This window comes from Clarias gariepinus, chromosome 14 (genome assembly GCF_024256425.1).
Source record: "Clarias gariepinus isolate MV-2021 ecotype Netherlands chromosome 14, CGAR_prim_01v2, whole genome shotgun sequence".
NCBI lineage: Eukaryota > Metazoa > Chordata > Actinopteri > Siluriformes > Clariidae > Clarias > Clarias gariepinus.
The window spans coordinates 3,771,958-3,799,708 of NC_071113.1; the positions used below are offsets into that span (position 1 = coordinate 3,771,958).

Below are 27,751 nucleotides of genomic sequence, written 5' to 3' on the forward strand. Positions count from 1 at the left end.
ATTATAGCGTTAATAAGGGATCACAAAAACTGCAAGACGCGTGTTGGAGTCATAGAAAATAATCCTTTTTAATTTATTAAGACTAAAGTCAAATATATCTCAAGGTGCATTGAGGAAACGTGTAAAACTTAAAATAAAATGAAAAACACCAAAAAAGGTAAAAGTAAAAACACTTAAAGTAAAATCATGCTTTTAAAATCAAAATGTCCAGCTACATTGATGCAGAACATGGATGCACTGTAGTTTTCCCAAATGAAATAAAGAGATTAAATCAGACATTTTCATTTTAAGTTACACATAAAACAAGTCTAAAGAATTTTAAAAAATAAAAATCACAATACAGGTGTCATGGGCTCAGCAATGTGGGAGATCCACTTTCAGCCAATCAGAAAGCAGGAGAGTTGACCTAGTCAGCTTTCCAGCTAGCCAGAGGTAACACATTAAAAGTTAGGGAACACTATTGCAAGGTGAACTGAAATCCTGGAGCTGATGTCACATGATCAAATTTGACCAGGGACCGTTTTTTAATGGTTGCATGCTAAGCTACATGCTAGGAATAGTTAAACGCACATGCTAAGTAAGTTGGCCCTGTAGGCTTCAACTGAACAATGAACAGAGGCAAACCGACGTCGGCCGGTTCGACACACAATTCTGGTGTAGTGACAGAAGCTTCCGCTCGATCCTGCTGGACCCCTCCGCTCTGTTTAAACATACTGTAAATCTCAGCGGGTCCATGTTTGTAGTGCGTGAGTCTCAAAGGCTTAAATAAAAAAATATATATATATAAAATAAAATGTCGTGTTGATCCAGATGTTGTGACTAATAATTTGCTAGATAAATAATTTTATTAATATAATTTTAATATATTATTTCATTATATTCAGCATTTCAGATCAGACAGATTTTAACACCAGATAGACAGGACAGACGGGTGGACAAAGAGTGGATGCATCGATACGGATATCGGTCCGATCAGGTCCGAACCCAAGCGTGTTTACTCCTACTGGTAAAAATCCTTTAACTCCAACGTCTGACATCATGTGCCGAGCCTAGACTGTTGCCCTAACACAAATATTAGAGAAAGTTCCAAATAAAACGGTGCTGTTTGATTGGACGGCGCTCTCTATTAAAGATTAAAATCCAGCAGGTGTTGTGTGTCGGCAGAGCGCGGCAGGAACCGACACAAACAGAGAGGAAGAAAAGTGTTCCTTGACATATTGGACAGATCAATACTAAGTAGAGTAGTATCACAATCAGAAGTGATGAGGATTAAAAACCTGCACTCATACTTATACTTGGTTTGCATCCTCATAATACACACACACACACACACGGCAGAGTAAAATTACAACAATATACCACATATTTAGTCCATCCTGAACTCCCGGTGAGGAACGTTAAGGCTGACGATTTCACGTAAACACACATACAACAGGGTAAGACAGGACAGGAAGGACACTGGAACTGTAGTGTGTGTGAGATCTAAGGGTACTTAAAATGATGATGGGGTGTGTTTGTGTGTGTGTGAGACAACAGAGCAGAGGCCATCACTGATTGGTCGATGTAGACTGCGGGTTAGAAATCAACGCTGGTGGCTGAGAAAGCGTCGAGAACCACGATGACATCACTGACTTGGCGCTGTTCAAGGCCCCGCCCACAGACTGACCTAAAGAGAGAGATATATAGAAAGAGAGTTAACACTGTGTGTTAGGAGTGTGTGCTGCATGTGTGTGGAGCCGTGATGAAACGCCTGGTGCTGACCTACGGCTCTGCCGGTCTGCACTACACTCCTGCTGGTGCTCATCACCGCGCTGCCCAGTTTCCGTCCTCTTTCACTGTTCTGTACAGAGCTACACACACACACACACACACACACACACACAGGTGGTGGTTAGATACAAATATACTCAACTTAATCCATTTTCAGGCGAAATAAATGTCGATTGTCTCGTTACAGTGCATGAATGAGCGACTGCAAGTCAATGAGCAAATGCAAAAGTAAACACGCCTTTGCAGAGTTGTTTAATCAGTGCTGTTGATACAAGGTCGCTATAGTAACTCTCTACCCGTCTCTCTGTTTATGCCACAACTGTATAGCAAATGACATCATAAACTTACTGTGAAAAACGCAGCTTCACGTCCGCCACGCTGTACTGCCCCTGGAACGGGTGACTGTGGACACACACTTCCATTTATTCACCGATATAGACACTCGTCTACTTTAATGAATCTTATATGGTTAAAGGTTAAGTTAAACACAAAACAATAAAAAAAAATATTATTATTATTTGTTCTTTCTTTTTGTCTTTTTTTGTTCCATCATTATTATTCGCCTTTAATTCTTTCATTTTCTTTTTGCTTTATCTTTATTCTTTGTCTTATTTTTTCTCTTTTGTTATCCTGTCCCCATTTTATTTTTTATTCTTTATTTCTTTCACTTTCTTACTGCTGCAAGCTTTCTTTTATCCTCCCCGCTATATCCACCTCTCGTTTATCTCTTTCATCATTCATCCTTTTATATTGTTCTTACTCTTCTTTTAATCTTTCTTCATGTTTTGCATTGTTCTTTAAAGCTTTTGTCCTTTCTTTCTTCTTTTCATGTTTCTTTATTTCTTCTTTCCCTTTTTATCTTTTATTCTTCTTTCTTTATTTTTCCCTTTTTTATTTTTCTTTTTTACCTTCTTTTCATATTTCTTTCCTGCCTTTTTCTTTCCTATTTTAAGCTTTCTTAAGCTCCCTTTTTTGTTCTTTTTTATCTCCCATGTCATCTTTCTTTCCATTGTTTTTTAAAGATTTTCTTTTCTTTTCATTATCATTTCAGCTTGAATTTTTTCCTCATTTTCCCTGTTCATCTTTTGTTCTCTCCCTCCTTTTTCATTTTGTTCTATATCTTTTCCTTCCTTCACTTTTCATCTTTAACTTTTCTTTCCGTCTTTGTATTATCTCCTATTTTAATCTTTTTCCCTTTCTAATTTGTTTTCTTGTTTTTCTCTTTTTTTAATTTCCAGCCCTATTTATCTTCATCCATTCTACCTTCCTTTCATGTCTCATTCTTTCATTTTCCTCTCTTTTTTATCTCTTGTTCTTTCTCTCTTCTTTTTGTCCTTTATTTTCTCTCCTATTTCCCTATCTCTGTCTCCCCGTAATGTCTCCTCGTCCTCCTCAGGTGTCCGGACCACACCCTGTCCCCTGTGTTCTGCACCTCTGGATGTTATGAACAGTATTCTCCCTCTCTCTTTCTCTCTCTCAGTGCTGCACACAGATCAGACGCCGTGGTCAGTGATTTGGGACGCAGCCCGTGTTCTTACCCCGGGGTGATGTCGCCTATGGCCGGGTGGTGTGTGCTGGACCACACTCTGTAGTTGTGTGAGATCTTCCAGGCGGAGACGAAAGCAGAGCCGTAATCCGCCAGCAGCTTCTCATTGTCTGACACACACGCACACACATACACACGCAGGACCAGCCATCATTTATACACACATACACCCATATATACAGCATATCAGGTTATATATACAAATATAACTGTGTACAAAGTGTGTGTGTGTGTTTTTATGTGTATATACCATGCTGTAACGTTGATGCTAATAGTGTGTGCATGTAGAGTGTGAACTGAGCCCGGATCCATTCGTCGCCTCCCTCCCAGCCGGTCCCGTCCAGGAACACGTCCTCGCTGTGCTCAGACACACTCTTCAACAGGAAGTCGCAGAAACGCAGGTCAGCTGTGGTCAGGCTGAGGACGCGCCGCAACTCGGGGTCAGCGATGTGGATCACAGCCTCCTCCACCTGTGTGAGCACACACACACGCACGCACCCCAGAATTGTGATTTATGTCAAGTTATTCTATTTAAGTAAATTACCGTGTGTGTGTGTGTGTGTGTGTGTGTGTGTGTGTGTGTGTGTGGGTCTCACATCTACGATGGCGTCGCTCAGGTGTCTCTGCTGACGGAACAGGATGTTGGTTGCTCCGGCAACAAACCCTCGAACTCTAACATCACAGAGCAGGTGATGCTGCTGAAGAGCCATGTAGGGTAAACACAGGTAACCCTACACACACACACGCAAACACACACACACCCGCAAACACAAACATTACTGTGCATCATTAACCCTGGGTGATTCAAGTTGGGTAACTAGGGGGGCAATTACTTTTTCACACAAGGTCAGTTGCTGTTGGACAACATTTTGTTCTTCAGTAAATGATGAAGCAATTTAGTTTCAAAAACAAAACAGAAATTAGAAAGGGGGCCAATACTTTTTAGCACTTCCTGTGTGTGTGTGTGTGTGTGTGTGTGTGTGAGGGTACCTTGGTGAAGATGGCGAGAGGAAGGCCGCACTGGTCCTCCTCCAGCAGGGGTGTATGTGAGTGTGTACTGTGTGCGTGTGTGTCGCTGGGCGTGTTGGTCTGAGTGGGCGTGGCTTTGGGTTGAACAGTGATGGGCGTGGTCGAATCCGACTCCGTAAGCTCCGTGTGCTCGCCTCTCCCTCCGTCTCCCTCCTTCTCCTGCTCCTCCTCCAGGACGCTCGGGTCCAGACTCTCCCACTCGCTGTCCAGCCAATCAGGAGAGCTCGGGTTGGGCGGGGCAGCGGCGGAGCTCTCCGATTGGTCGGCTGTGGGCGGCTCGGCGACAAAGACCTCGGCGTTCTCTTTGAGGTCTACGCTCTTGATGACGTCAGCACTCTCCGACTGGCTGCTTCTAGGATGATAGTGAGAGGAGTCGGGCAGGCCGCGCTCAATCATACCTGCGCGCGCACACACACACACACACACATACACACACATACACACACATACACACACATACACACACATACACACACATACACACACATACACACACATACTGCCTCAGCATTTGGCATCATCTGCAAAGTTCACAACTCTAATTATTCAGAAGATTTAGGTTTTTCTTGGAAACAATCAGGCCAACCAGCAGATATTTATATGGATATATTTTTATTTTGTGTATGTGTGTGTGTGTGTAGGTGTGTGTGTGTGTGTGTGTGTGTGTGTTGTGATTATTGATAGTGGATGGGATGCTGCAATCTATTTAAAAAATGTACGAATGTTCTTTTTTTGTGTATGGACTCATAAAACATGCCTGTTTTGTTCATATACCACATTATACTAGCACTGTGTGTGTGTGTGTGTGTGTGTGTGTTTTAATCTTCTCACCAGGGAACAGGGACAGAACTGTCATCAGGGTGCCCACTAATCTGTCAACAGGAGAAATATAGAACAGCACCTACACACACACACACACAATTTAATTGGACTGCACATTAAAAACACATTTACTCATCTGTGTGTGTGCGCACTGACCTTCTTTTCCAGCAGAATCAACTTGAACAGAATTAGAACCTAGAATACACACAGTGTAATTATTATTATTTTTATTATTATTTATTTATTTATTTGTTGTTGTTGTTGTTATTATTATTACACACTGGGTTACCTTGTGCTTAAAGTGCAATATTAAATCCCGTGCAGATAAACCTGGAGAAAGAGAGAGAGAGAAAGTCACACATGGATGTATTTTTTATTTTTGGGATTTTTCTCCCTAATTTAGTCAAATCCAATTCCACATCAAGGACACCACCAGTCAGTCAGGCCATGTGTTTCCTCCGAACCATGTGACCACCACCGATCTTATCTTTTCGAACTGCTTGCTGATGTGCCGTTTGAGCTATCCGCATGACCTCACGGAATCAGGCAATCAGCTAGACTCATGTATATACACGTGTCTCTGGCCTACACAGGTCATGGCCCTAAGACGTCTAGGTTATTATAGGTCGCGGGCCAGCAGACGTTCTGCTGTTTTGCTGCATAAAAAAAAACTTTTATCCCCTAGACAGATCTCCGGTCTTCATGTTGGTTTATCCTTTTCTGATCAGCTCATGTTCGCCTTTTGATCTCAGATTCTCAGATTAGATTATAACGTGCTTTATATTAAACTCAGCAAAAATGAAAGAATTGGCCTTGCTGTTCCAATACTTTCGAGGGAGACCAACAATCACCGAAGCATCAATTTTAACATGTATATAAAATATATAATTTTTGAGATCTCAGATCATCACATACTCCAGAGTAAATCACGTCCTAGTGAACATGCGTCTCAAAATGAGTACCGCTCATCTTATCCTTTATTCGCATCTCAGGATAGCAAAGTGCGCTAAAGTCACATTAATGTAAATACACTGATGTGTGTATGATGTAGAGACGGAGTGAGATTATTTACCCAGATACACCTGGGATCCCTCTAGCGTTGGGAACCGTAGGGAACCATTCATGTGATCATACAGCTCCTACAAACACACACACGAGAGAACGAGAGAATAGTGAACATTAAAGAACTCTCATACACACATTAACACACACACTGTGTGCACGCTACCTTCAGGATGGAGATCTGAGAGAAATCCTTCTCCTCGAAGTAGGCATGTGTAATGAGCTGCAGCTTCGCCGCGATCAGACCGAACACCGGCTAAACAAAACATGCTTCGGTCAACTTTACTGCATCAACTAATCTAAAATAAATACTGTACCACCACCAGACACACACACACACAAGTGCTGCTCACCACTCTGCTGAGCACACACACACTCTTCTGCACCGTCTCCCTGGTGACGTCAGCCTGCCTCACCTTCAGCGCCTGAAACACAAGACAGCTGTCTCTCTCGACACACCTGACACAGATAACCTAAACCATTAGCGGTATTGTTAATGAAGGATACGGACCTTGGCTTCGATCTGTCTGTAGCAGGAAACGCCATACACACACTTCATGTCCTCACTCAGAGGCGGCAGGAGGAAGTACACCGTGTCTAAAAAAAAAAAAAAAAGCAGAAATACAAATAATATTAATTATAGGGAACTGGATGCTAAGTGTCTACAGCAGGTTGAGTGTCTAGACAGTCTTTGGAGCTTTATTACTGTGTAACAAAATATAATATAGCATAATATAGTACTATACAGTACTAGTGGAAGTACCTGGAAAATAGTTAAAAGATTAAAGCTAAAAAAAAATCTGCTGATCTTTAATGCAATCAGTGATAATAATAATAATAATAATATTATTATTTTTGAGGTTGAAGCCCTGAAGTACTGTAAAGGTTTCAATAAATCCCGTTCGAGCGGCCGATTTAAGATGCAGCCACACTTTGATGCGCTGTACACTGTCAAAACGTCTGGTTTGTAATCTGGCACAAAACTGCTCATAATTTCACCTCTTCTCAACATTTTGATTTTATTTATGGCGCAGGTTGAAGTTCAGGCAAATACCTAACTACTGGCATGGTTTCATTAAATTCTATGCAGCCAGTTTTGCTTGATACTGTGACAAAATCTGGCTGCACAGACAGACAGACAGACATACAGACAGAAAGACAGACAGAAAATATTCTCAGACCGGTTTGAGGTTCTCCAATGTATAAAACAAAGATATAATTGAAAGAGTAACAATATAAAGACAAAACCTCTTTTTTTATCCTTATCTTTATTTATATAGATATACGGTGCATTAAATGTCTTTACCCTCCTGATAGTTGTGTGCTCCGTCAGGCAGAGCGAGGAACGGCAGGTACTTCCACTGATCAGGCAGCGAGTTACTGTCGTGACCTTCATCTGTGATGGGGGGGTAAGAGAACTCCACCTAAAAACACACACACACACAAACAGGCCAAACCAGGTGACCAGTCATAAAAGACAGAATGCTTGGAATGCCACAAAGTGCTTGTCATGTCTTATCACTGTTCCTGATCTAAACCTTTGGAACGTCCCAAAAGGGCGTCCAATCAGAGCTCGTTTAGAACCAGGCAGCCAATCAAATCACAGACTTTTTTTTTTTCTTTTATAAAGGAATTTCCATAACATGAAACCTGATAAAAACTTTTAGGACGGCACAGTCAGACCCTAGGACTCAGGGTTTATCCTGAATTAAACCCAGTATGGAGGTAGGAGAAAGTGGGCGGAGTCATCAGGTGTGTTAATTGGATGAAGGGGCGGAACAAGCTGGTGGATTAATTGAATAAAGGGGCGGGGCTTCCCTGAGAGACACACCTTGATTAGCATCTCATGTTACACTGCAGCTTTTTAAAATATTTAACACTTATAAAATATTTAATCGTCTCCTTTAACACTTCTGTCTCTTTAAACATCACGCTTTACTTTTCCACTCGCCTTCTGTTCGTCTCCTCGATGTTTATTCCCGCACGAATCACACACCTGCTGCTGTTCGCTGCTCTAACGTCAGACAGCGCACCTGTGTTTATCTAGCTTAGCATTAGCATTAGCATTAGCTTACCTGACAGCCCCTTTTATGGTGGAACCCGACCACCACGATGTGCAGCACGGCTCCTTTCACCCCGTCCTTACAGCCGGACTCCATCACCGCGGCCGTGGGAGAGGAATTCAGTTCTAAATTATATTAAATCTATTGTTAAAATAAAATAATTTAAAAAAAAAAAACCACACATCTGCTCCGTGCATCGATTTGTTGCCGATGGAGAAACACAAACAGAGGCGACTTCCGCTTCCGCCCTCGTGACCATGACGTCATTGACTGGCTCAGCACACTACTGCAAAAAAAAAAAAGAACTAGCATGAACTTATTTATCTAAAAAAAAGGAACAATTTAAAAGTTGTACATTTGTAAAGATTTAAACACAAGCACTCAGACATTACAGTTCTGTATCTGTATCGTTTTTTCTGTTAATTTTTATCTCAATTTCTTTCTTTTTATACACAGACCCACATTGATAAACTTACCTCAGTGTCTGTAACATACATCTGCATGAACTAACACATTAACTGAAATATACATACCAAAAAAAATACAATGTACAGTGGTACCTTGGCAAACAAATTTAATGCGAGTTCTTAAGGTGAATTTCATAATGCGAAACACGTTGTCCCGTAGGAAATAATGTAAATGCAGATAATCCGTTCCAGCCACCTAAAAATATTACCAACTTCCAACACTATAAACATTTTTTGCTTATAAAAACAATCAAAATATTTGGAAAAGGCATGTGAATGAAGTAAAATATTAAATAAATAGATATTAAACCTCACTTGACCTTAATTTATGATTCCTCTCGGCACCAGCTGCTTTTAAATCAAACTGAGAGCGACTCTGTTTCCTTCTTGCTACCGTCCTTGATAACATTTTTGGGACCCGTGGTGCTATGTCTTCACTAAATCTTAAACAAAATGCAAATTTTTTTTTTTTTTTAACCCAGCTAAAAATATGACAACTGGAGGAACCTACAACCTTCTTTGGATAATGGGAAAAAGGTTGGAGGAAAATATTAATCAGGGTTTAGCAATAAAAAAAAAAAAAAACTAAACTTTGAACATTAACTCTGGGGGGGTTTGGGGGTTTACTGAGAAGCACCCAAAGGTAAAGCCATACCATGCTTGACTGTAGAGGTGTTTTTTTTCTTCTAAAGTTTTATCTCCATCTTGTTTTTTCCCGCCACTGCTTCCTGGTTTATATTCCTGGATAGTGCCAATGCCCCTGGTGTTTTTGAGTTTTGTTTTTAAATATTTTTTTCTCCAAAGTGAATAAAAAGTCAAACATTTGTCAATTATGACAGTACTCACACTGCCAGCTATACAGTGTCCTCTTGCAGAAATGCACTTGTGGTTAATCAACGTTTCTAACACACAGTGTGACTGTAAAACAATCCCTGCTATCCGTTATCACCCAAATGAGGATGAGGTTCCTGTTGAGTCTGGTTCCTCTCAAGGTTTCTTCCTATTGTCACCTCACTGAGTTTTTTTCTCTGATCATTTTAATTTACACATATTTTCTTACACATTTTCCTAATTCTCTTTTAAATCTGTAAAGCTGTTTTCTGACAGTGACGATCATTTAAAGCGCCATATAAATAAATTTATTTTAATTAAATGACTTACTGCTGAGCATCATGGGAAATACCTGTGGAGTTCAAGACAAATCACAACTTTAATTTTTTGGTGAATGAGAAAGCAAAAAAGCGATTGAAATTTACAGACGACTTAAAGCACAGTATGGTGATGGGACGCAATAAGACATTTAAATGGCGCAAACATTTTAAAAAAGGCCGTACATGCATACGAACCCTGGCCAAGGTGGCTTGGAGTCCACCGCAGTCGTTCCCGTGAACATTCAGCAAGTGGAACGTCTGAGGCTTGAAAATCGAGGGACATGTTGCCATATCTGTTTGTGGGACATTCATCATATCTGGGAACCGTACATGCAATCATTCACCAACACTTATTGAACAGCAGTGCACTGTATAGCAGGGAATTTATATAAAGAAATAAAAGGTTAGGAGTTATTTTATTCTACACACTCAAAGGTCCTGCATTGACTTGAATAGCCCTCATGTCATTTTAAAGGTGAAAAAGAAATAAAACTGTGCATATATATATTTTTAAAAAATCTGGAATATTTTATTTAACAATTTAATAAAATAGCATAATAGGCACAAAAACTAAATCTTAATTCTAACACTAAAATGAAAATCTCTTAAGCACCATTGGACCTGTACCGGCTGTAACATAGACCTGAGAACAGGAAAACACCTTATCCCATGTTTCTCAACATTAAATATTAAGTATAAATAAATAAAAACAGTGCTGATTTCTGATAAATGTAATTAAAATGTCATTCTTGCCAAACTGCTATGGCTTAAGGAGAATAAAACACTTCAGGGTGTATCGATTGGTGTGTTGTAGTGTTTATTCATTACTTTGCTAATCTCTGGTCTTAGAAAAAGTGCAGGAGTTTCTTGATTTCCTGAACTCACTTGACTCCTTGAGAGTTTGAGCCTCTTTCAACATTTCATGCATCAAATAAGACCAACATCATGACCATGTGGTGACTGATTTACAATTTAAAAGAAGCTAATTTACATGAAAGAACTAGATTTTTTTTTTTCTTTACATATTGTACCAGATTCCCATAAAATCTTCACCAACTGAGACATATAAGACAGCATTAACATGTTCATGTCAGATTATTAAATATTATGACGTTCTTCCACACTTCACCTTCTGTAAACAATCAGAAAAGGACCCAAAAACAAAGCTTTTTTTTTTTTTTTATAGTTATAGATAATTCAGGAAACAAATAGGGTGTGCGTAAACTGTCGCTGATGAAGAAACACAGAGACGGGAGTTTTTGTGAGGTGTTTAATAATAAATTAAAGGTGTGTGTGCAGTACAGTGCTGAGGGACAGGCTGAGTGAATGTCAGAACTCTACATCACACTCAGTAACCAGTTAAACCCCACATTACCCATAATCCCTCTGTTATAGTGGCAAATGCTCCGACAACAAAACCATCAAACTCCCCTGCCCACCCTAAAAAAAAAAAATGTACACACAACCAGACGCACGAAATCACTCACACACACACACACACACACACACACACACACACACACACACACACACTATGGTAACAGTTGTCTTAAAGAAATGTGTTTATCCATCCAATGCTTTCTGAATATTTCGAAGAGTACTTCTTAGGCTTTGTCCCAAACAAGGTATTAAATTACTCTAATGACGAATTGCCATGGTCATGGGCTGCGTCCCAAATGACACATGACCAGCTGAGGGTTTGAAGTGTTCAGGTCTGACGTGTCAGATTTTGGTTGCGTCCCAAACCAAGTGTCGCACCATGAGCTGTGTCCCACACCACAAAACGAGAACAACAAATAACACACCAAGAGTGTTTAAAAGCTAGATTCCTGGTCACCATGGCGACTTGGATGTGGATTGCATCCCAAACAGTTCTCGGGTATAAGATCAAAGCAATGCTCCCGTCGCTTGGTTACTTTTGTTTTCGTCATCTAGCTCGCTCGACAGACTGATCGGCCTTTCAGGTTACCGTAACGATCTTAGTATTTGTCGCCTAGCTTTTTGCTTTTGGCTTGTCCAGCATGTTGGAACAGTGCTTATCTGGGGAAACATTAAACATCCACGATACATTAGGAACTCTTTGAGGCTGCGTCCCAAATAACACTCCAAATTACAATGTTTGTGTAAAGTGTTTTATTTGGAACAAGCATTTCGCTTTTGGTAACAGGTGTTAGCCAAACAGCTAGCTAGTTAATTTAAAAGTAATGCAAGTACGATTGAGGTCTAGGAACAAACGCAGGCTAGCTAACGGGCATGAAACACCGCCAACAGAATCAAACTTCAAACTAGCCACGATGTCACAACTGACTTTTTTGCTCCAATTTAAACCTTTCAAGCCCCTTTGGAGCCCCTCCCAACGCAATTTAGTTGTTTAATTGGATACAGTTATGTAATGAGCATGTGATGGAAATACCATGAGATGGATGTATGGAGGAGAATCAAAGCTAAGACTAAAAAAAAAAAAAAAAACATGACCGAACCTGCAGTCAAATTCTGCTCATTTAAAAAAGAAAAAGAAAAAAAAAAGAAGCCCTACACTCACATATACACACACCCACACATACACACACAAACCTGTACATGTCAGCCATATGGTGGAAGATTTAAAAGCAAGTGCATCATCATCATCATCGAGAAATGAGAAATAGTAACAACGCATGAATGAACAGTAGAAATCAGTCTGGGGAGCGACGACGAGCTCGGCTTTGCACCGGAGAAATCGCATCATCCATCGTACATACACGTGGTCAGTGGTGACATCACAAGTGTGTGTGTGTGTGGGGGGGGGTTTCATCACGAAGGAGACCCTTTTCCAGAGTACAGTCTCGAAATCTTTGACTTTTTTTTTTTTTGCGTTTTCTTTAACAGCATAAGTTCACATCCAAAAACGGCAGATTGTTCTCAGTACACTCAACATCTTTACCTTCTTGAAAAAGAATTTGTGTTTGAGACACGCTAAAAAAGGAAAAACCTTTTGGCCATCTTGAGTAACCTTGCAGTCCTTCTGCTTGGATTGATGATGGCCCCTGTCTGCCGTGCGGTAATTGTCTAGCACAACTTTTTGTGTTGATTTTCACGATCCCTCCTCAGCAATCCTGTTATACAAAATGCTATACATGCTACGACTCCGGGATTTCTAGGATGTTTATCGTCATTTCCCTTCACCTTATGAATAAGTTAAACATCATGACATGGATTGAAGACGAATCCCTTGAGTGCTTTTCCCTCGTCAAACAGGACAACTTAGTCTCGAAGCGAAACGCAGACGTGCTGAGACACGTGCCCGCCTCTTACAGCTTTCAGCCCGTTAGTGTTTCTCCTGGAACATGCTCACTAAGACAGTCGCGCGCTAATTACTTTGAACATTGTTGACGGTCTTAACCTCACTGATTTGAAATGCCTACCCTTTAAGATAAGGTAAACATCCAAATGTTTTTTTTTTTTAATGGCCACTGTTTCGTGTCAAGGTCTCTAAATTTAGATAAAGCGTGGCCACTGTGAAGAGCAGTCTCTCTGTCCAGATAAAAAAAAAAAAACAGCCGCTGCTTCTTTATAAATCTGGCAACTCCAGAGCGTCGCCATCCGTGCCAAAGTCTTCCTCATCGTCAGGTGGGAACGGGCATGATGGTGGTTTCCACGGCAACTCAGTAAGGCAGGATGGGTAGAGCTTGGCAACGGCAAGGCGGAAGCGGTTACCGAGACGACCAAGGGCACGGTGGGGGATGGGCTGGGGGCGAAGCCACCGCTCTCGTGTCGCGTCATAACGTATTAGCGCATAGCCGCCCTGACGATCGCGTGCAAAAACGCACAACGTATCAAGCAGAACTACAGCCCGCGCGCACACTTCTGATACAGCTGCACTATCTCCGTCATCGGCGACAGGCAACGGAGCGACCGCGCGCCATTCGTCCCTTATTGTATCGTAAAGCTCCACAGCACCGTCTCCTCCTCCACCAACATAGAAAATGAGGTCGCCAAGAACAGCAGCGGTGCCAGTCCCTAAGAAGAAGGAGGCGGAGCCTAAGCAGCTTCTTTTTCTCTGAGTCATAATTTCTGTCCACACGTCATTACGCGGTGAGTAGAAAAACATAGCGTCATGGATAACTATGTAGACGCGGTCATTAACAGCTACGGCGGCCATGTTGTTTTGGCTCAAGGAGCTGTGAGTTGGCAGTGAACACGCCGCACTCCATTCATCTCTTCTGCGATCGTAACGTTCCATCGTGACGTCATCGTCGTGGCTTCCTCCTACGTCATAGCCACCTCCTCCGATGGCATAGACAAACCCATGGCAGAAGACAAGCGTGGGGCGTACACGTGCGCTCGACATGGAGGCTTTTGCCACCCACGAGTTCTGCTGCGCATCAAGCCAATAGAAACTCTGGACTGCTTTCCATTTGCCGTTTTTAACTGGCTGTTCACCTCCAGCAACAAACACATCATTATCGGGTATGACGAGCATCCCGAACCTGCGCAAGTCCTCTGGAGGACTCGTCAGCTTGTAGACCTTTTCAGCTTGGGGGCTGTAGCACGTGATTGAGCGTTGCGCGTCATCGGTGGTGCTAGGCAAGGGATGTAAAGATAAATCGTCATCGTTATTGTTGATGGGCGAGCGGCGCAAATGCAGATTGTTAAATTCAGTGGGAGGGCGATGGAAGTCATGATTGTAATCGCTCGCTGAATCCACGTCCAAAAAAATGAGCATTTCCTCCTTTGTCATTCCCAAGCGTGGCTTAAAAAACTTGGGCATGGATTTGTACAGTCCCTGTATGACAATGGATTTGTGGTTTTGCGGTAAGCCACGGAACCAGGCGCGCTGCGTGATCTCGGCCAAGGCATCCACGCGCACCAGGCTAAGCACGGCCGACAGGTGGCGCTCCCGGTGTGCCGCGTCATGCTCAAGCCACAGTGCGGCTGCCTGTCGTACGGTCTCCTCGCGCTCTACGTCCAGTGCATCACTGCCCAGCAATTCCAGCAGCAGAGTGTGAGAGAGTTGCAGGAAGGCCTCGTCCCGACACACGTGCCGAAAGTTTAGCTCCACCACACGCTGAGCGCTGCGCTTCAGCTCGGCACAGCCGAACGCATCGGCCAAACTTAGTATACGCACACAGTTCTCCACCGAAAGTGAGCGCAGGAGAAAGTCCCGGCAAGCACACACCACTCCATCCACCTTAGAGACAAAAACATGAAACAGAGAGATAGAAGACATACTTAATTAACACATAAACAAGAAGAAAATGTAACTGATTTACTAAGCAAGCAGCTTAATAAGCAAAAAAAGACAGTCACCAAATAAGTGACCAGAGACATGCAGTGCCAGACAAGAAGTCAATGAGTCCCTAAACACAATTACAATCTCAGACAGTCTCAACTAGGAAAGTTACCAGTTCTGAGGTAAGCAATCAAGTTGGGTAGTCTCTAGGCAAGTAAACAGAACAAATGTTCCCTAAAACATTACCCAGACCAGACCACCTAGAGGCAAGTAGCCAAGTCAGGCAACCTCGCTAGGCAAGTGGCAAGTCAGGCAACCTCGCTAGGCAAGTGGCAAGTCAGACAGGCCCCTAGGCAAGTAACCAAGTCAGACAGGCCCCTAGGCAAGTAACCAAGTCAGACAGGCCCCTAGGCAAGTAACCAAGTCAGACAGGCCCCTAGGCAAGTAACCAAGTCAGACAGGCCCCTAGGCAAGTAACCAAGTCAGACAGGCCCCTAGGCAAGTAACCAAGTCAGACAGGCCCCTAGGCAAGTAACCAAGTCAGACAGGCCCCTAGGCAGGTAACAAGGTCAGGAAGCCCCCTAGACAAATAACCAAGTCAGACAGTCTCGTAGGGAAGTAGTCCTTTGATAAGTTAACAGTAATAAGTAGACAAGTAACTGTGAGAAAAGCAATCAAAGCAGACAATCTCTAGACAAGTAATCAGATTACACTTTTTCTAATGTGTAACCTAGTTAACCCAGTGTAAGTATGTATCCAATGATGCAAACTTTAAAGCACTTTTTGTAAGTCGCTCTGGATAAGAGTGTCTGCCAAATGCCTAAATGTAAATGTAACCAGGTCTAACATACAAGTTATCAGAACAAACAGACTCTAAGCAAGTAACCAAGTCAGACAAGCAACTAATGAAAACAGGCAGTACCTAGACAAGTAATCAGGTCAGACATTCCTTAGCTGAGTTAGCAACATATACAACTTCTGAGTACATAACCAATACAAGCAGTAACAGGGCAAGTAACCAGACCAAACCTCTCTATGTAGAAAAGCAGAGCGTACAGCCTTTAGGCATGTGACAAGCATAGACAGATCTTAAACAGGTAACCAGAGCAGACAGTCCCATAGTCAATAGGCAGATAACAAGGCACCATCCCTAAAGGATAACCTGGTCAGATAGAGAAGATATCAGCGAAGCAAATAACCACATTGGAAAATGAATAAATGGAACATACAGTCACTAGGCACAAAACCAGAGAAGGCAGCCTGTCATGGCAGGTAATCAAGTCAGACAGCCGTTAGACAGGTGACCAGAGCAGAGCACTGTGCATATGTGTGTGTCATACCTGTAGAAAACAAGCTGTTTCATACAGTATCTCAACTGTACTGTGTGTGATTTCCAGATTTCCCGTGTAAGCATATGCAATAATGGTCTGCAGTGTTATGGGATCCACGTTCCTCAGGTGAACATGTGACTGTTTGCTCTCACTCAGACCGCTCATGAACATTGCCCTGAAACACACAATGCAGAAATTAATTTAACACTGCTCCAACCCAAAGAAAATAGTTTAAAAAAAAAAAAACACCAGACATATACACACACACACACACGTGTGTCCCCATTGTCCTACCTGAAGTAAGAGCTGCATGTGGCCAGGATGATTTTATGGCAGTGGAACTCATGGTCCTCCACCAGCAGTGTGATATCAGTTAGTAATTTTTCCTCATAGAACAATTTTAGTTGGTCAAGAACAGAGACAGCGAACTGCGAGTTCACTGAGCGAGCTTCCCCTTCCTCCGACATCCTCACATCCCATCAGTCAAAAACCCAGGAAATTTTCACACTTGTTTTTAACCAGAGAAAGGTTCCTCAGAAGTTACAAGTCTGATGGATAAGAAGAGGTTTTCTATCTGTTGAGTGTATGAGGTTTCGGCTGCTACATCAGTGCTGTACGAGGTCTGGTGTCTGCAAAGATAAGATAAAATAAAAAAATCTTAAAAGTGCACATATATGTGTACAGAATTTCCCCAAAGACGTTCTTCATCAGTAACACATTAACAGTGAAAGTTCAATCGTAGTTACTGTCTGACACTTTATCGACCTGACTGGCTGCATCCTAAATCAACATCACATACAAGATAAAGACTATTCCTCATGTTTTAGCATCAGAGCTCTGGGGGTGTTGATTTGTATCGGTTTGGTATTTAACAGCCAGAGGAATATCAGAAGCTTCATCAATCAACTTTAATGTCTGACCATTGATTTTTATTAAGTGCACTTCTCCAGACAGAACGAACACCCATCTACACTGTTTAACAGACACGTGATTCACCTGACCAGGTGTTTAAAAAAATGCAAGTATATTGTCTCTTTCATATGTTACTGACATTGGAGTGAGACGATTACAGACAAAAAGAGAGAGAAAGTGAAATTTAGATGACTGAAAAATAATGACAAAAATGAATAAGAAGAAAGGACAGACAGAAGAACTATAGAAAAACAAGGACCAAAGAAACCAAATAACTTACAGAAAGACAGAAAAAAAGAAAAGACCGAAAAAGAAACGACAGAGAAAAACAAACGTCAGAAAGAGCAAGAAAGACAGCCAGACCAACGGACAGGGAGATGGACAAACAGAAACAGAATATAGAAAGAGACAGTAAGACAGAGAGAAAAACAGATATTAGAGAAAAAGACAGACTGACAGGAACAGAGACAGACAAACAGAAAGAGATCAGAAAGACAGAAGGAAAAACATGAGACAACTGTCTTATGTCAAAAAAAAAAGAGACAGAGACAGTAAAACAGGGAGATGGACAAACGGAAAGTGACCAAAAGACGCAAACGAAAACAGAGACATTAGAGAAAAGGGCAGACTGACCAAAACAGACAGACAGAGAGGAAAAGCGGAGACAGAAACACAGACAGAAACAGAAGGACAGAGTGGAAAAAGCAGGAACGTCAGAGAGAGCAAAAAAAAAAAATGGACAAACAGAAGACAGGAAGGGAGAAAGACAGATGAAAACAGTGGTGTCGGAGACAGAGGGACAGAGAGAGAGAAAGAGAGAGAGAGAGAAAAGCAGAGGGATCAGAGAGAAAGACAGATGGGCGAGACAAATTAACTCATCACGTCACCCAAATAACGCGCTTCGTTACAAAACACAGCCGGTCCGGAATCCTGAACGTTACTGGATTGTTTTCCTTCACTGAATAACGGAGCCGAGCACCGGGCCGTTAGAGCACGCGCTGGTCTTAAGGCTAAAGCTAAAAACACACACACACGGCTACAAGAGCGGGTCTGTAAATAAACACGTGACTCAAATGAGGCACTTTTTAACTTGGACTTGACGTTTATCATCCTTACATGACGTCTAAACACACAAACAAACACAGAAGTGGAATAAAATCAGGAGATTTCCTCAGTGTTTCACCTCAGTAGGCGCGGCTCGCGCTGAGACACATACACGAGTTAGCACTGAATTACAAACACACACAAGCTAAAACGGGATTATATCTTGAAAGTACACTATAAAAACGAAGTTCCAAAGTAAAAAAAAACAAAAAACTTTTTATCCAAATTTAAACTAGCAGAGCTGAGGCGCAGTCATTACAGGCAGAACAGGAATATTAGCGGGCTAGTCAGTTAGCAAAGACTCATAAAACCACAAACACACATCACGTAACCTTACCTCAGTGATCCACAAAAGCGCTTCTCCTTTATAATCAACAACCTTTCGGATCCAACCAAGAAATAAAACCTTCAAACCTTATTTTTACGCCTATTCGCCTCACACGCGCTACCATAAACAGCTAATGCACAGCCGTTAGCGCGCTAGCTGCTTGCTAGCAAACAATACCGACAATTAAAATAAACTAACGCTAGCTAAATATACATTGTTCATCTATATGAGTTTTAATGAATACAACTAAACGATTCATTTTGATTAACTGTGATTGACTAGCGACTAAAAACACTGTTTATTCGTTCAGGAAGTGCTTACGCTAGGCAGGTAACGCTAGCTAACTCGGTTTAGTTCGAAAAAAAAAAACCCGCAAAAGATAAATATTCTGCGTTTCTGCAGTAAATTTGTATTCACGTTCCGGATTGTAAACTTTCACTGAATCGGAACGAAAGTAAGCCGACGAAGTGAGCTAAATTGACGATATAATTTAGGAAGAATAACCGTAATATTATTGAGCTAGAACGAGGTGACTCGCGGAGTCGAGCTAAGCGAGTCGGTTCGTGGCGTGCCGGAGCAGTGCGCATGCGCGGGGGAGATGGTCCAGACACTGCAGTAAGATGTTTAGAGAAAATTCCAGCTGCTTTTGCGACAATAACAACAACAACACTACATTACACAATAACAATAATAATAACAATAATAAAACCAATAGTGGTTATGGTTAGGAAAGGTAAATATTACTTAAGTAATTAGTTCAAAAGTTAGTACTCCTCTTTCCAGTCTATGTGTTTTTGTGTAAAAACATAATAAAAATAATCTGATCATAGCGGGGCGGGATGGCTTAGAGGTTAGCACTATGGCCTTGCAACTGCAGGGTCTGGGTTCAATTTCTGTCTTTGGTCAGTGTGCATGTTCTCCTCATGCTTGGCGGGTTTACTCCGGGTACTACGGTTTCCTCCTATAGTCCAAAGACATGCAGATTACATTAATTACATTCCCAAATTGCCCATAGTGTGTGTATGTGTCTGTACCCCTGGAGCATTGGCACACTGCCACAGTGGCTTCGTGGTTAGTACTGTCAGCCTTGTACCTCCATTATCTGGGTTTGAGTCCCGCCTCGAGCCTGTGTGCATTGCGTTGAGTTTGTGGGCTTTGCAGGTTCTCCCCATGCTTAGTGGGTTTCTTCTGGGTACTTCAGTTTCCTCCCGAAGACTAACTGGCATTCCCAAATTGCCCATATCCTGTGTCCCAGCCCATCCAGGGTGTACCCATTTTCATTGTGCCATGAACTAAAGCTACGTTTACACTGTCAGTTAAATGTGACCCAATTCCGATTTTTTGCTCATATGTGACACATATCCGATATGTTCTATGTCCATGTAAACAGGAAAAAAAAGCATGCATTCTGATATTTCGAGATCGGTTTCAGGCCTCCTTCATATGTGGAAATAAATCAGATATAAATCAGATATGTGCTAATTTTCACCCTAAAAAATCACCAGCAAATATACTCGTCTGTACTGTGTGTAATTTCCAGATCACCGGCGGTTCCACTGGCCAATATAACCTCAGACAAATAACAACATATAACTTATCACTATTATAACTCATCGTGACATGATTTACTTAACAAAAAAACAAAAAGAAAACCTGACATTGTTTGGCCAATTCTTCCTAACACATTGCTTTAGTTCACTGTACACATACTAAGACCTTCATGGTCACAAAAGTACAGCTGTCATACAGCCACAGCTTCCCTGGAATCTTTTCACAGTAGTTTTAGGTTTTAACATTCTGCTTGATTGTAATATGTTTCTATAGTAACAGCTCACACATGGGGACTCGTATGGCGACACTGCTTGTAGTCAAAAGTGGACCAGATTTGTTAATCCAGAGGGATGAGGGTAATACACATTTGGTGAACAACAACAAAAAAAAAACTTACATTTGGACATCAATAAAATGTCCACAGGAGGAGTGAGGTTCATGCTGATTTTGTTTTCAGAAATCCTGTATGTTTACCTCATTGGATCATAAGTTCGTGCTGCATTTACAACAATGTGGATTTGAAGTGGTTGTATTGAAAAGTGTGTGTGTGTGTGTGTGTGTGTGTGTGTGTGTGCCCTACGATGGATTGGTAGCCCATCCAGAGTGTATCAATGCATCCTGTATCCCCAGCGTTGTTTACTCTATATCATAGTCATTTGTCCATATAAAGTTAAACCCAAGAAGACCTAGAAATACACATTTTCTAACATATTGGAATTATTAAATTTAAGTTAAATGCAATATTGGGTAACGTCACCTCCCTTGTTAGTTTAGTTACGACCCCTTTTGGTCACTGCCATGTTTTGTAAAACCAAAAAAAATCTAAACTGTTGCTAAGCATCTAAACTCTTGTTTTGTGTTCTGCGTTTATGTGCTTACATGGTATTCTTTTGATACTATTGTGTTGCGTAATTTAGAGATGACAAGACGCATTGGTTCAGTTTGTTTCATCACCATTGCAACATGAGCGTATTGAAGAGAAGCGTGTATTTGTTTGCCTGTTGAGTTAACAATCTTGATAACCCAAACTTCAGAATGGCTAACTAGACGTGTACTGTATATACAGTACAGTACAGTAACAGGATCAGGTATGTGAAAAAAGGAATGAACGTGAATGTACCGGTTCCACCACCAGGGGGCGACATTCACTAATAGCTGAATGATATGACACGCCCTTTACAATTATTAATTACGCATTTTTAATTAGGGTTGGGAGGATCATCATTTAAAACAAGTATTGAACATTTTTGCGTGCTTTTGAAAATAATGATTACAAGTGAAACCAAAAAAAAATGTTTATAGTGGTGACACTTGCAGCTGTTTTTCAGTGAGTCAGATGATTTGACTCCGCTCACAGTTAAGAGTCGATTCTTTTGTTTCAATCAAATTAATCAAATGCTCTCAACGTCCAACTGGATTAAATAACCGACTCGAATCGAAAGAGTCGATTCAGGTTTTCAACTCCTTTAAAAGAAATATATTATTTAAATAAATAATTATTAATAAATTTATAAATCGACTGTAATCATAGTGATAAAGTGTGCGTTTAATAAAGTTTATTGATCAGTTTGTGACGTTATTTGTGAAGAGATAAATAAATAAATAAATAAATAAATAAATGCAGAATTTCTTCCTCTTGTGGTTGAACACACTGAACACACTGTCCATGCCAGAACACTTTTCAGCGCTGTGTTCACTCGGTTGGTGTGTTGATTAGTGCGAACAGGTGACGATAATCAGCTCCACACACACCTTCCGGACTCGGCGCCTGTGTGCGCTTCCCTTTTTTCACGCTATTTAGCGAATCGTTTGAGTTTTTTGGGTTGGTTTGGACCTGCTGAGAAAGCTTTCGGTCCTACGTGTCGTTCTACATTAAACGGAACGAGTTTCCAGCGATAAGCGGACGGTGATGGACGGTAAATTAACACCAACGCTACAGTTCACTGACCGTAACGATGACGTCATCTCAGCTAGTTACTCACTCGGCAAAGAGATTACAATCATTTACATACACGTTAACTGCGGTCATCTGTCTCTTAAATGATTTGTGGCATTAACAGAGTATAAACTCGTCCTGTCCTGTGGTAAATATGTGACATCAGTAAAATGACGCTGTAAGAAACACCAGGTCAGCCAGCGATCTTCTCATGTAGCGAGTGAATGTTAACACGTGGTTAGCATAATGATTGAACACAAGTGGAAGTAAATACGTTATTAGTGTTTTCAAATTAACATTTTATTTGTCTCATACACAACAATCTACACACAGTATTTATTTTTTTATGTTATGAGATCCTATAAATAAACGTATATAAATAAATATAATGAAATGTTGCAATAGTCGCGCCTCAGATTTCTATATGAATCAGAGGCAGGACTATAACAAAATTATAATAAGGGAAATGTGTGCGCCGAAGAAGCTACTTCTAAAGTTTATGCAACATGGAAGTGAACAATCGTGCTTTCCTTAAAAAAAAAAAAAAAAATTCTAATCGCTAACTTCAGCCGTTTTGGAAAGATGATTTTTAAATGTCCCCAAAAATGTCAATGTTAATCATTTAAAATGTTAATTATTTATATTTATTAAGTATTGATATTAAAAGCTGTGAAGAAATATAGCTTGATCTTTATATAATACACTTTTTCAGGTTTGTCTTTTTAAGTGAAATCTAAATGAGCCTAGTTTAATCTGAATGACAATTTAAGATCATTAAAAGATGTAAAAAAAAAACAACAAAACAATAACAACAGTACAGGCACTACATCAAAGGGCATTTGGCTCAATCGTTCGTGACCTAAAATGGAAAGATAGGAAAGAACCACCACTTGTTTGTGTAAAAGTGATCAGATGGGATTTGGCTCTGTTCAGACTGGCATCGCAAATCCGACACATTGTCGACCTATCTGTAGCACCAAAAGTGAGGCGGAAAGGCCATTCATGGCCCTCTTAAACCCAGCAACTTAACGCTCCTTCTAATTTCCTTCTCCATTTTTTTCAATCGTCTTCTCTTTTTATTTCAACATATCCCATACCATGTGTTCCGACTCTATAGTTATTTTATAGTTTATATTGGATTTGCAAAAATCTGATTCAGTATGGGTTTTTACTGTTTAGACAAAATGAAAGCAATTTGATCACAAATTTACTTTTACATAGATATGCCAAAAATCTGACTTGGGCTGTCGGACTGAACAAAGCTTAATTAGTGTGTGTTTAGAGAGGTTTTGGACACTATCAGTTTGGTTATAACTGGGCACAGCTGGTTGGTCAGGCTGCTTTTGGCTGAAGCTAATTCTGGTCTGTTAGTTTAGTGTGGTGTGGAAGCTGGTTTTATTTTTAATGGGGTTTAATTGATATTGGGGAAATTATCAAGTGGTTCTAGCTTGTCAGATTGGTAAACCCAGCCTTCCAGGGTACTTCTAGGTAGCGTAGCTACTTCTTCAGAGGGGTTCAAGCTGGTCAGATTGACTAGCCTGGCTGTTGAGGCAGATAACTTCTGGTCATGCTTGTTTTTTTAAAGGGTATTGGACATCCACAGGTTGGTTCTATCTACAGTCCAAGTACATGTCCAACTAATCTGTGTCATGCTAGAGGCAAATTGGGCAACCAACTATCCAATACTGGGAGAGTAGGTGAGGTGGTGTGTATTACAAAAATGGCTCAAAGTATAGTTCTCCTTTTCACCTAGTACCTATAGTTTTGTCCTGCATTCCAGATTGTAGCGTTGGTGTTAGTTTTCTTTTGTGTGTGTTTGGACAACAGAGCCAAGCAAATCCTCTCAGCCTGCGGCAGGTGAACGTTCCAGCAATCATCCCAGGCCGTTCTTCTATGTTCAACCAGCGGTGCAGCCATTTTATACATATCAATGGCACATGAACCACCCTTACGGCCACCATGGCTTCCCTGGATCGGGTAAGACACAGCTTTTATTAGTTTATATTACTGTATTTGAGTCTTAAAGGAATTTTTCAAAGGAGTCTTTAGTGTGACTTTATATGTTTAATCATAAACATTAAATTTTTGTTTTATAAAAGTGCTTTTTTTGGTGTTTTCTGTTTTTTCCCTCCCAGCCTTCCATTTTAGTCGGCCCTATATGCTCCCTTATTCCTACCTGCAGTATCCAGGTTACGTCATGCCTCACTCCGCCATGCATCCCGTGGATTACCGCAGGTTACATGAGCGAAACTTCCCTCACGCCCCCGCATGTGATGCCTCGCTCCGACAGTACCAACATGGCCAATCCGCTCAGAGGGAGACGATGTGTGCTGGAGCCCAAACGGACCCGAGCGAAGCCTTAAACAAACTGATCGAATGTTTGGATCAACTGCGTGCCAGTGACAGTTCTCAAACATCAGGAAGTCTGTCACCTTTACCAAAGGAGGCAAAATGTGGGGAAGAAAGTGGAATCATGGGAAAGAAGCTTATAAGCAAACCCAACGTGGTAGAAGAAGATAGAGATGCAAGCTGTAGTCGTGTTGGACACGTCACTCAAGAGGAGGATTCATCCCTGGCTTCAGGAAAGGAAGAAGAAGAAAACAATGAGCGAGTGTACCAAGACTGCTCAGAGAGTCGGTCGGACTCACTAAGTGGAAGTTGTCAGGAGAAAACCAAGGATGAGAAAGTCCAAGATGGCGTGATGGTACAACCCAATGGGGAGATGGAGTGGGATGGTTGTATGGCCAGTCCACCATCATTCCAGTCCTCCCCTGTACGTTCTTCTATAACCAAAAAGACTGAAGATCAAAGTCTAATTCAGAAACCTGATGATATTCCGTGTTGTATTCTCCACTTGCCATTTGAGAAGGTGCTGTCTTCTGGCATTTATGAAACCAGCATTACTTCTCCATCGCTCGGGTCACCATTAAATTACCCTTATCATCCTCCACAGTTAGCTCATGAGCGTGTCAGTGTCTTAAGTCCGTCCCTTGATGAACTCTCATCTCATGACGAGCTTCTCTCTACCGATTTAGACGACATTGACCTGTTTCCAAGTCGTATGTACGCCAGAGGGAGACTTGCCGAGGTCACGTCTAAGAGATGCCACGGTTCTGATCTGTGCTTGCTTTATCCCAAGAAACTGACGTGCGCCACGTGTGGATCACACACCTTTAAGAAGCTGAGCCGGACCAAAACTTGCCGTTATGAAGACGTAGAAGATTCTGACGAGGCCGTGGGCCAACGTCGTCTACGAAACCCATTGGGGAAGGGTCACGCAGTCAGGAAAACACACTTGTTATTAAAACACAAGCTCAGGGCTGCACATCACAGGGAGACGACGGAAAGTCAGCACGAATCATCACGGTCTGAGCATCTGTGCTGTGAGTCGTGCACATGCTCAACAGAGAAGAACTCCAGGCCAGCTAGCGCTCGTCTAGGTAAAGATGTAGTGTAGGTGTGGAAAAGTAAGGGTTCTTGGATGCTGATGAAGCAGTTTATAGCTTGAGCAAACTTTAAAAATACAAATAATATTTACATGTCTGAGGATTCTTAACAATAGATTTATGAACTTTCAGTTGGTGGCGCAGCTAATGTCATGTCTCTTTTCTGTTTTCCTGTTCAATTCGGTTTCAGGCTTTAAATAATTTCAATTCTGGTGTATTTGCTTATTATAATAAAGGGTTCTAATATTTCTCTAGTGTCTATTATACTATGCATTAATCACTGTAGTCTGACTTTTTGGGTTTATGCATAAATGAACAAATTAGATTGATGCACAAATTAGATTTGCGTCTCCACGCTTCGCAGAGCGACGCTGCAGACTGACCTCGGATCAGCTGCTGAGGGATGGTGTTGGAGTGAACACCAGAGCAAAAACGTGTAGAGCTCAACCCTTACCACAACGACCACGTAAATGAGCCTTCATTCAATCTTCCATTACGAACAAACAAATAAACACTTTGATCTTGTGTAGGCTATATGGTTAAAATAACCGCTTGACTTTGTTTTCTACAGAGAGACTGGGGCAGAGAAAAGCTCGCTTTAAACCACCACTGTGTCAGGGCTCGAGAAACGAGGAAGAAGAAGATAATGACGAGCATGAGGATGAAGAGGAGGCGCAGGAAGTGCTTCAGTACCACAGGACAAAAGGCGGGTGTCGTTCCACCGCCGTGTGATTTTTTTTCCTCCATGATCATAATTTATTTTTTGTTGTTTCAGAAAAGTTTTTTCCCCCTTTAATACTGCACCATCTATGGCTGAAAACACAATGTTGAATAATTTGTTTATTTTTAGTTTTTTGTCACCGCTTTATTCTTTTTTTTGTATTTGTTTGTATTAATGACATCATTCGATTCTGTATCTACTGCACCATTTTATTGAGACCTGTAGTGTGTTTGGTTTTATGAAGTTTTATGAAGTCTTAATGTTTTAACATTTCAAAAATTTTCTCTGTTCCTTTGTTTATTTACTTTAGTCTTTATTAAACTGTTTTAAAAGTTGATTTTAGGATTTTCTTTGCTTATTATAATCTTTCTTTCTTTCTGTCAGAGGTTCCTAGCACTTGTGTCTTTCCCTTTTCTCTTTCTTTCTTTTTCCTTCTTTCCTTTTGTTTTTCAGCACTTTTTAGTCACCTCTCTCTCTTTCTCTCTCTAACTGTTGTACTTTTGCTTTTTCATTCATTTCTTTATTCCCTCCTTTCTTCTTTTCCTGTGCCCGTTGATCTCTCTCTCTCTCTCTCTCTCTCTCTCTCTCTCTCTCTCTGTCTGTGCACATCAGTTCTCAGCAGCTTCCCCCACACTTGTAATGATCAACTTTACATCACAATGTAGACAGATGATTGGAAAGTTGATCTATTTTTCCTTCTTTTCCAGGGGCCTCTAAAAGAGGGGGACCGCGATGCTAGACACCACCAAAGTTCACGTCATCTTCCAGAGAGAGACTGTAAATGCACGTGTTGTTTTTTTTGTGTTTGGATTTGTTGAAAGTGAGTTTCGGGTTGCACAGTCGCCATGGTTACAGTTCACCACATGAAACTTCCCTGCACATGTGTTCATATTAAATCCTCTTTTTCTCAGAATAAGCATCACGGCTAATAACTGTGTGTCTGGATTCTCTGTACATATTCCAATAAAGTGTTTATATGGGTGACTCGGGACTTACTGTTAATGTCTACTTTTACACTATTGTGCACAAGAGAAAGAATTAATTAAAATACTACTATATATGTAACAGACTCGTTAGACATTCAGAGGTGAAACTGTAGGAGTATAATTCTTTTCTGAGAATGTGCATTTCAGTTGCATCAGCAGTTTGCAAAATCTAATTATGCACCATAAATATGTTTTAAGGTATAATGCACATTTTCCTTTAGCTTTATGTAGACAGCTTTATGGAAATATAGATTCATAATGACGATGTAGAGTAAAAACGCTTGAGAAGAACCATTGCAATGATAAATCATCAC

At 41.1% G+C, this 27,751-nt stretch overlaps 3 protein-coding genes across 3 annotated transcripts; 1 reads left to right on the plus strand and 2 right to left on the minus strand.

Moving 5' to 3' along the window:
• Positions 1-49: 49 nt before the first annotated feature.
• Positions 50-8,525, minus strand: avl9 (AVL9 homolog (S. cerevisiase)). Its single transcript, XM_053512175.1, has 16 exons — positions 8,305-8,525; positions 7,536-7,653; positions 6,741-6,826; positions 6,583-6,654; positions 6,396-6,485; positions 6,240-6,306; positions 5,457-5,497; positions 5,324-5,362; positions 5,177-5,246; positions 4,307-4,743; positions 3,913-4,047; positions 3,567-3,786; positions 3,309-3,426; positions 2,119-2,172; positions 1,762-1,850; positions 50-1,666 (listed from the first exon to the last, which is right to left on the minus strand). Exons 1-16 carry the CDS (start codon positions 8,386-8,388, stop codon positions 1,548-1,550), a joined length of 1,839 nt encoding a protein of 612 aa, XP_053368150.1. The 5' UTR covers positions 8,389-8,525; the 3' UTR covers positions 50-1,547.
• Positions 8,526-11,168: 2,643 nt separating this feature from the next.
• On the minus strand, positions 11,169-19,345 carry kbtbd2 (kelch repeat and BTB (POZ) domain containing 2). The gene is made up of 4 exons (XM_053512248.1): positions 18,807-19,345; positions 16,748-17,082; positions 16,463-16,628; positions 11,169-15,080 (listed from the first exon to the last, which is right to left on the minus strand). Exons 2-4 carry the CDS (start codon positions 16,918-16,920, stop codon positions 13,461-13,463), a joined length of 1,959 nt encoding a protein of 652 aa, XP_053368223.1. The 5' UTR covers positions 16,921-17,082; positions 18,807-19,345; the 3' UTR covers positions 11,169-13,460.
• A 2,763-nt stretch (positions 19,346-22,108) lies between these two features.
• On the plus strand, positions 22,109-27,435 carry LOC128541573 (bucky ball-like). The gene is made up of 6 exons (XM_053512053.1): positions 22,109-22,264; positions 24,112-24,261; positions 24,420-25,724; positions 26,095-26,196; positions 26,302-26,436; positions 27,159-27,435. Exons 1-6 carry the CDS (start codon positions 22,258-22,260, stop codon positions 27,188-27,190), a joined length of 1,731 nt encoding a protein of 576 aa, XP_053368028.1. The 5' UTR covers positions 22,109-22,257; the 3' UTR covers positions 27,191-27,435.
• Positions 27,436-27,751: the final 316 nt, after the last annotated feature.

Coding starts and splice junctions, on each gene's coding strand:
- avl9 (XM_053512175.1), bottom strand. CDS start 8,388: ATGGAGTCCGGCTGTAAGGACGGGGTGAAAGGAGCCGTGCTGCACATC. Junction 6,486..6,582: donor TGTGTGTGCTCAGCAGAGTG/GTGAGCAGCACT, acceptor TGTTTTGTTTAG/CCGGTGTTCGGTCTGATCGC. Junction 4,048..4,306: donor CTCTCGCCATCTTCACCAAG/GTACCCTCACAC, acceptor GTGTGTGTGTAG/GGTTACCTGTGTTTACCCTA.
- kbtbd2 (XM_053512248.1), bottom strand. CDS start 16,920: ATGTCGGAGGAAGGGGAAGCTCGCTCAGTGAACTCGCAGTTCGCTGTC. Junction 16,629..16,747: donor ACATGCAGCTCTTACTTCAG/GTAGGACAATGG, acceptor TGTGTGTTTCAG/GGCAATGTTCATGAGCGGTC. Junction 15,081..16,462: donor AAACAGCTTGTTTTCTACAG/GTATGACACACA, acceptor TTTGTCTCTAAG/GTGGATGGAGTGGTGTGTGC.
- LOC128541573 (XM_053512053.1), top strand. Junction 24,262..24,419: donor CCATGGCTTCCCTGGATCGG/GTAAGACACAGC, acceptor TTTCCCTCCCAG/CCTTCCATTTTAGTCGGCCC. Junction 26,197..26,301: donor ACCCTTACCACAACGACCAC/GTAAATGAGCCT, acceptor TGTTTTCTACAG/AGAGACTGGGGCAGAGAAAA.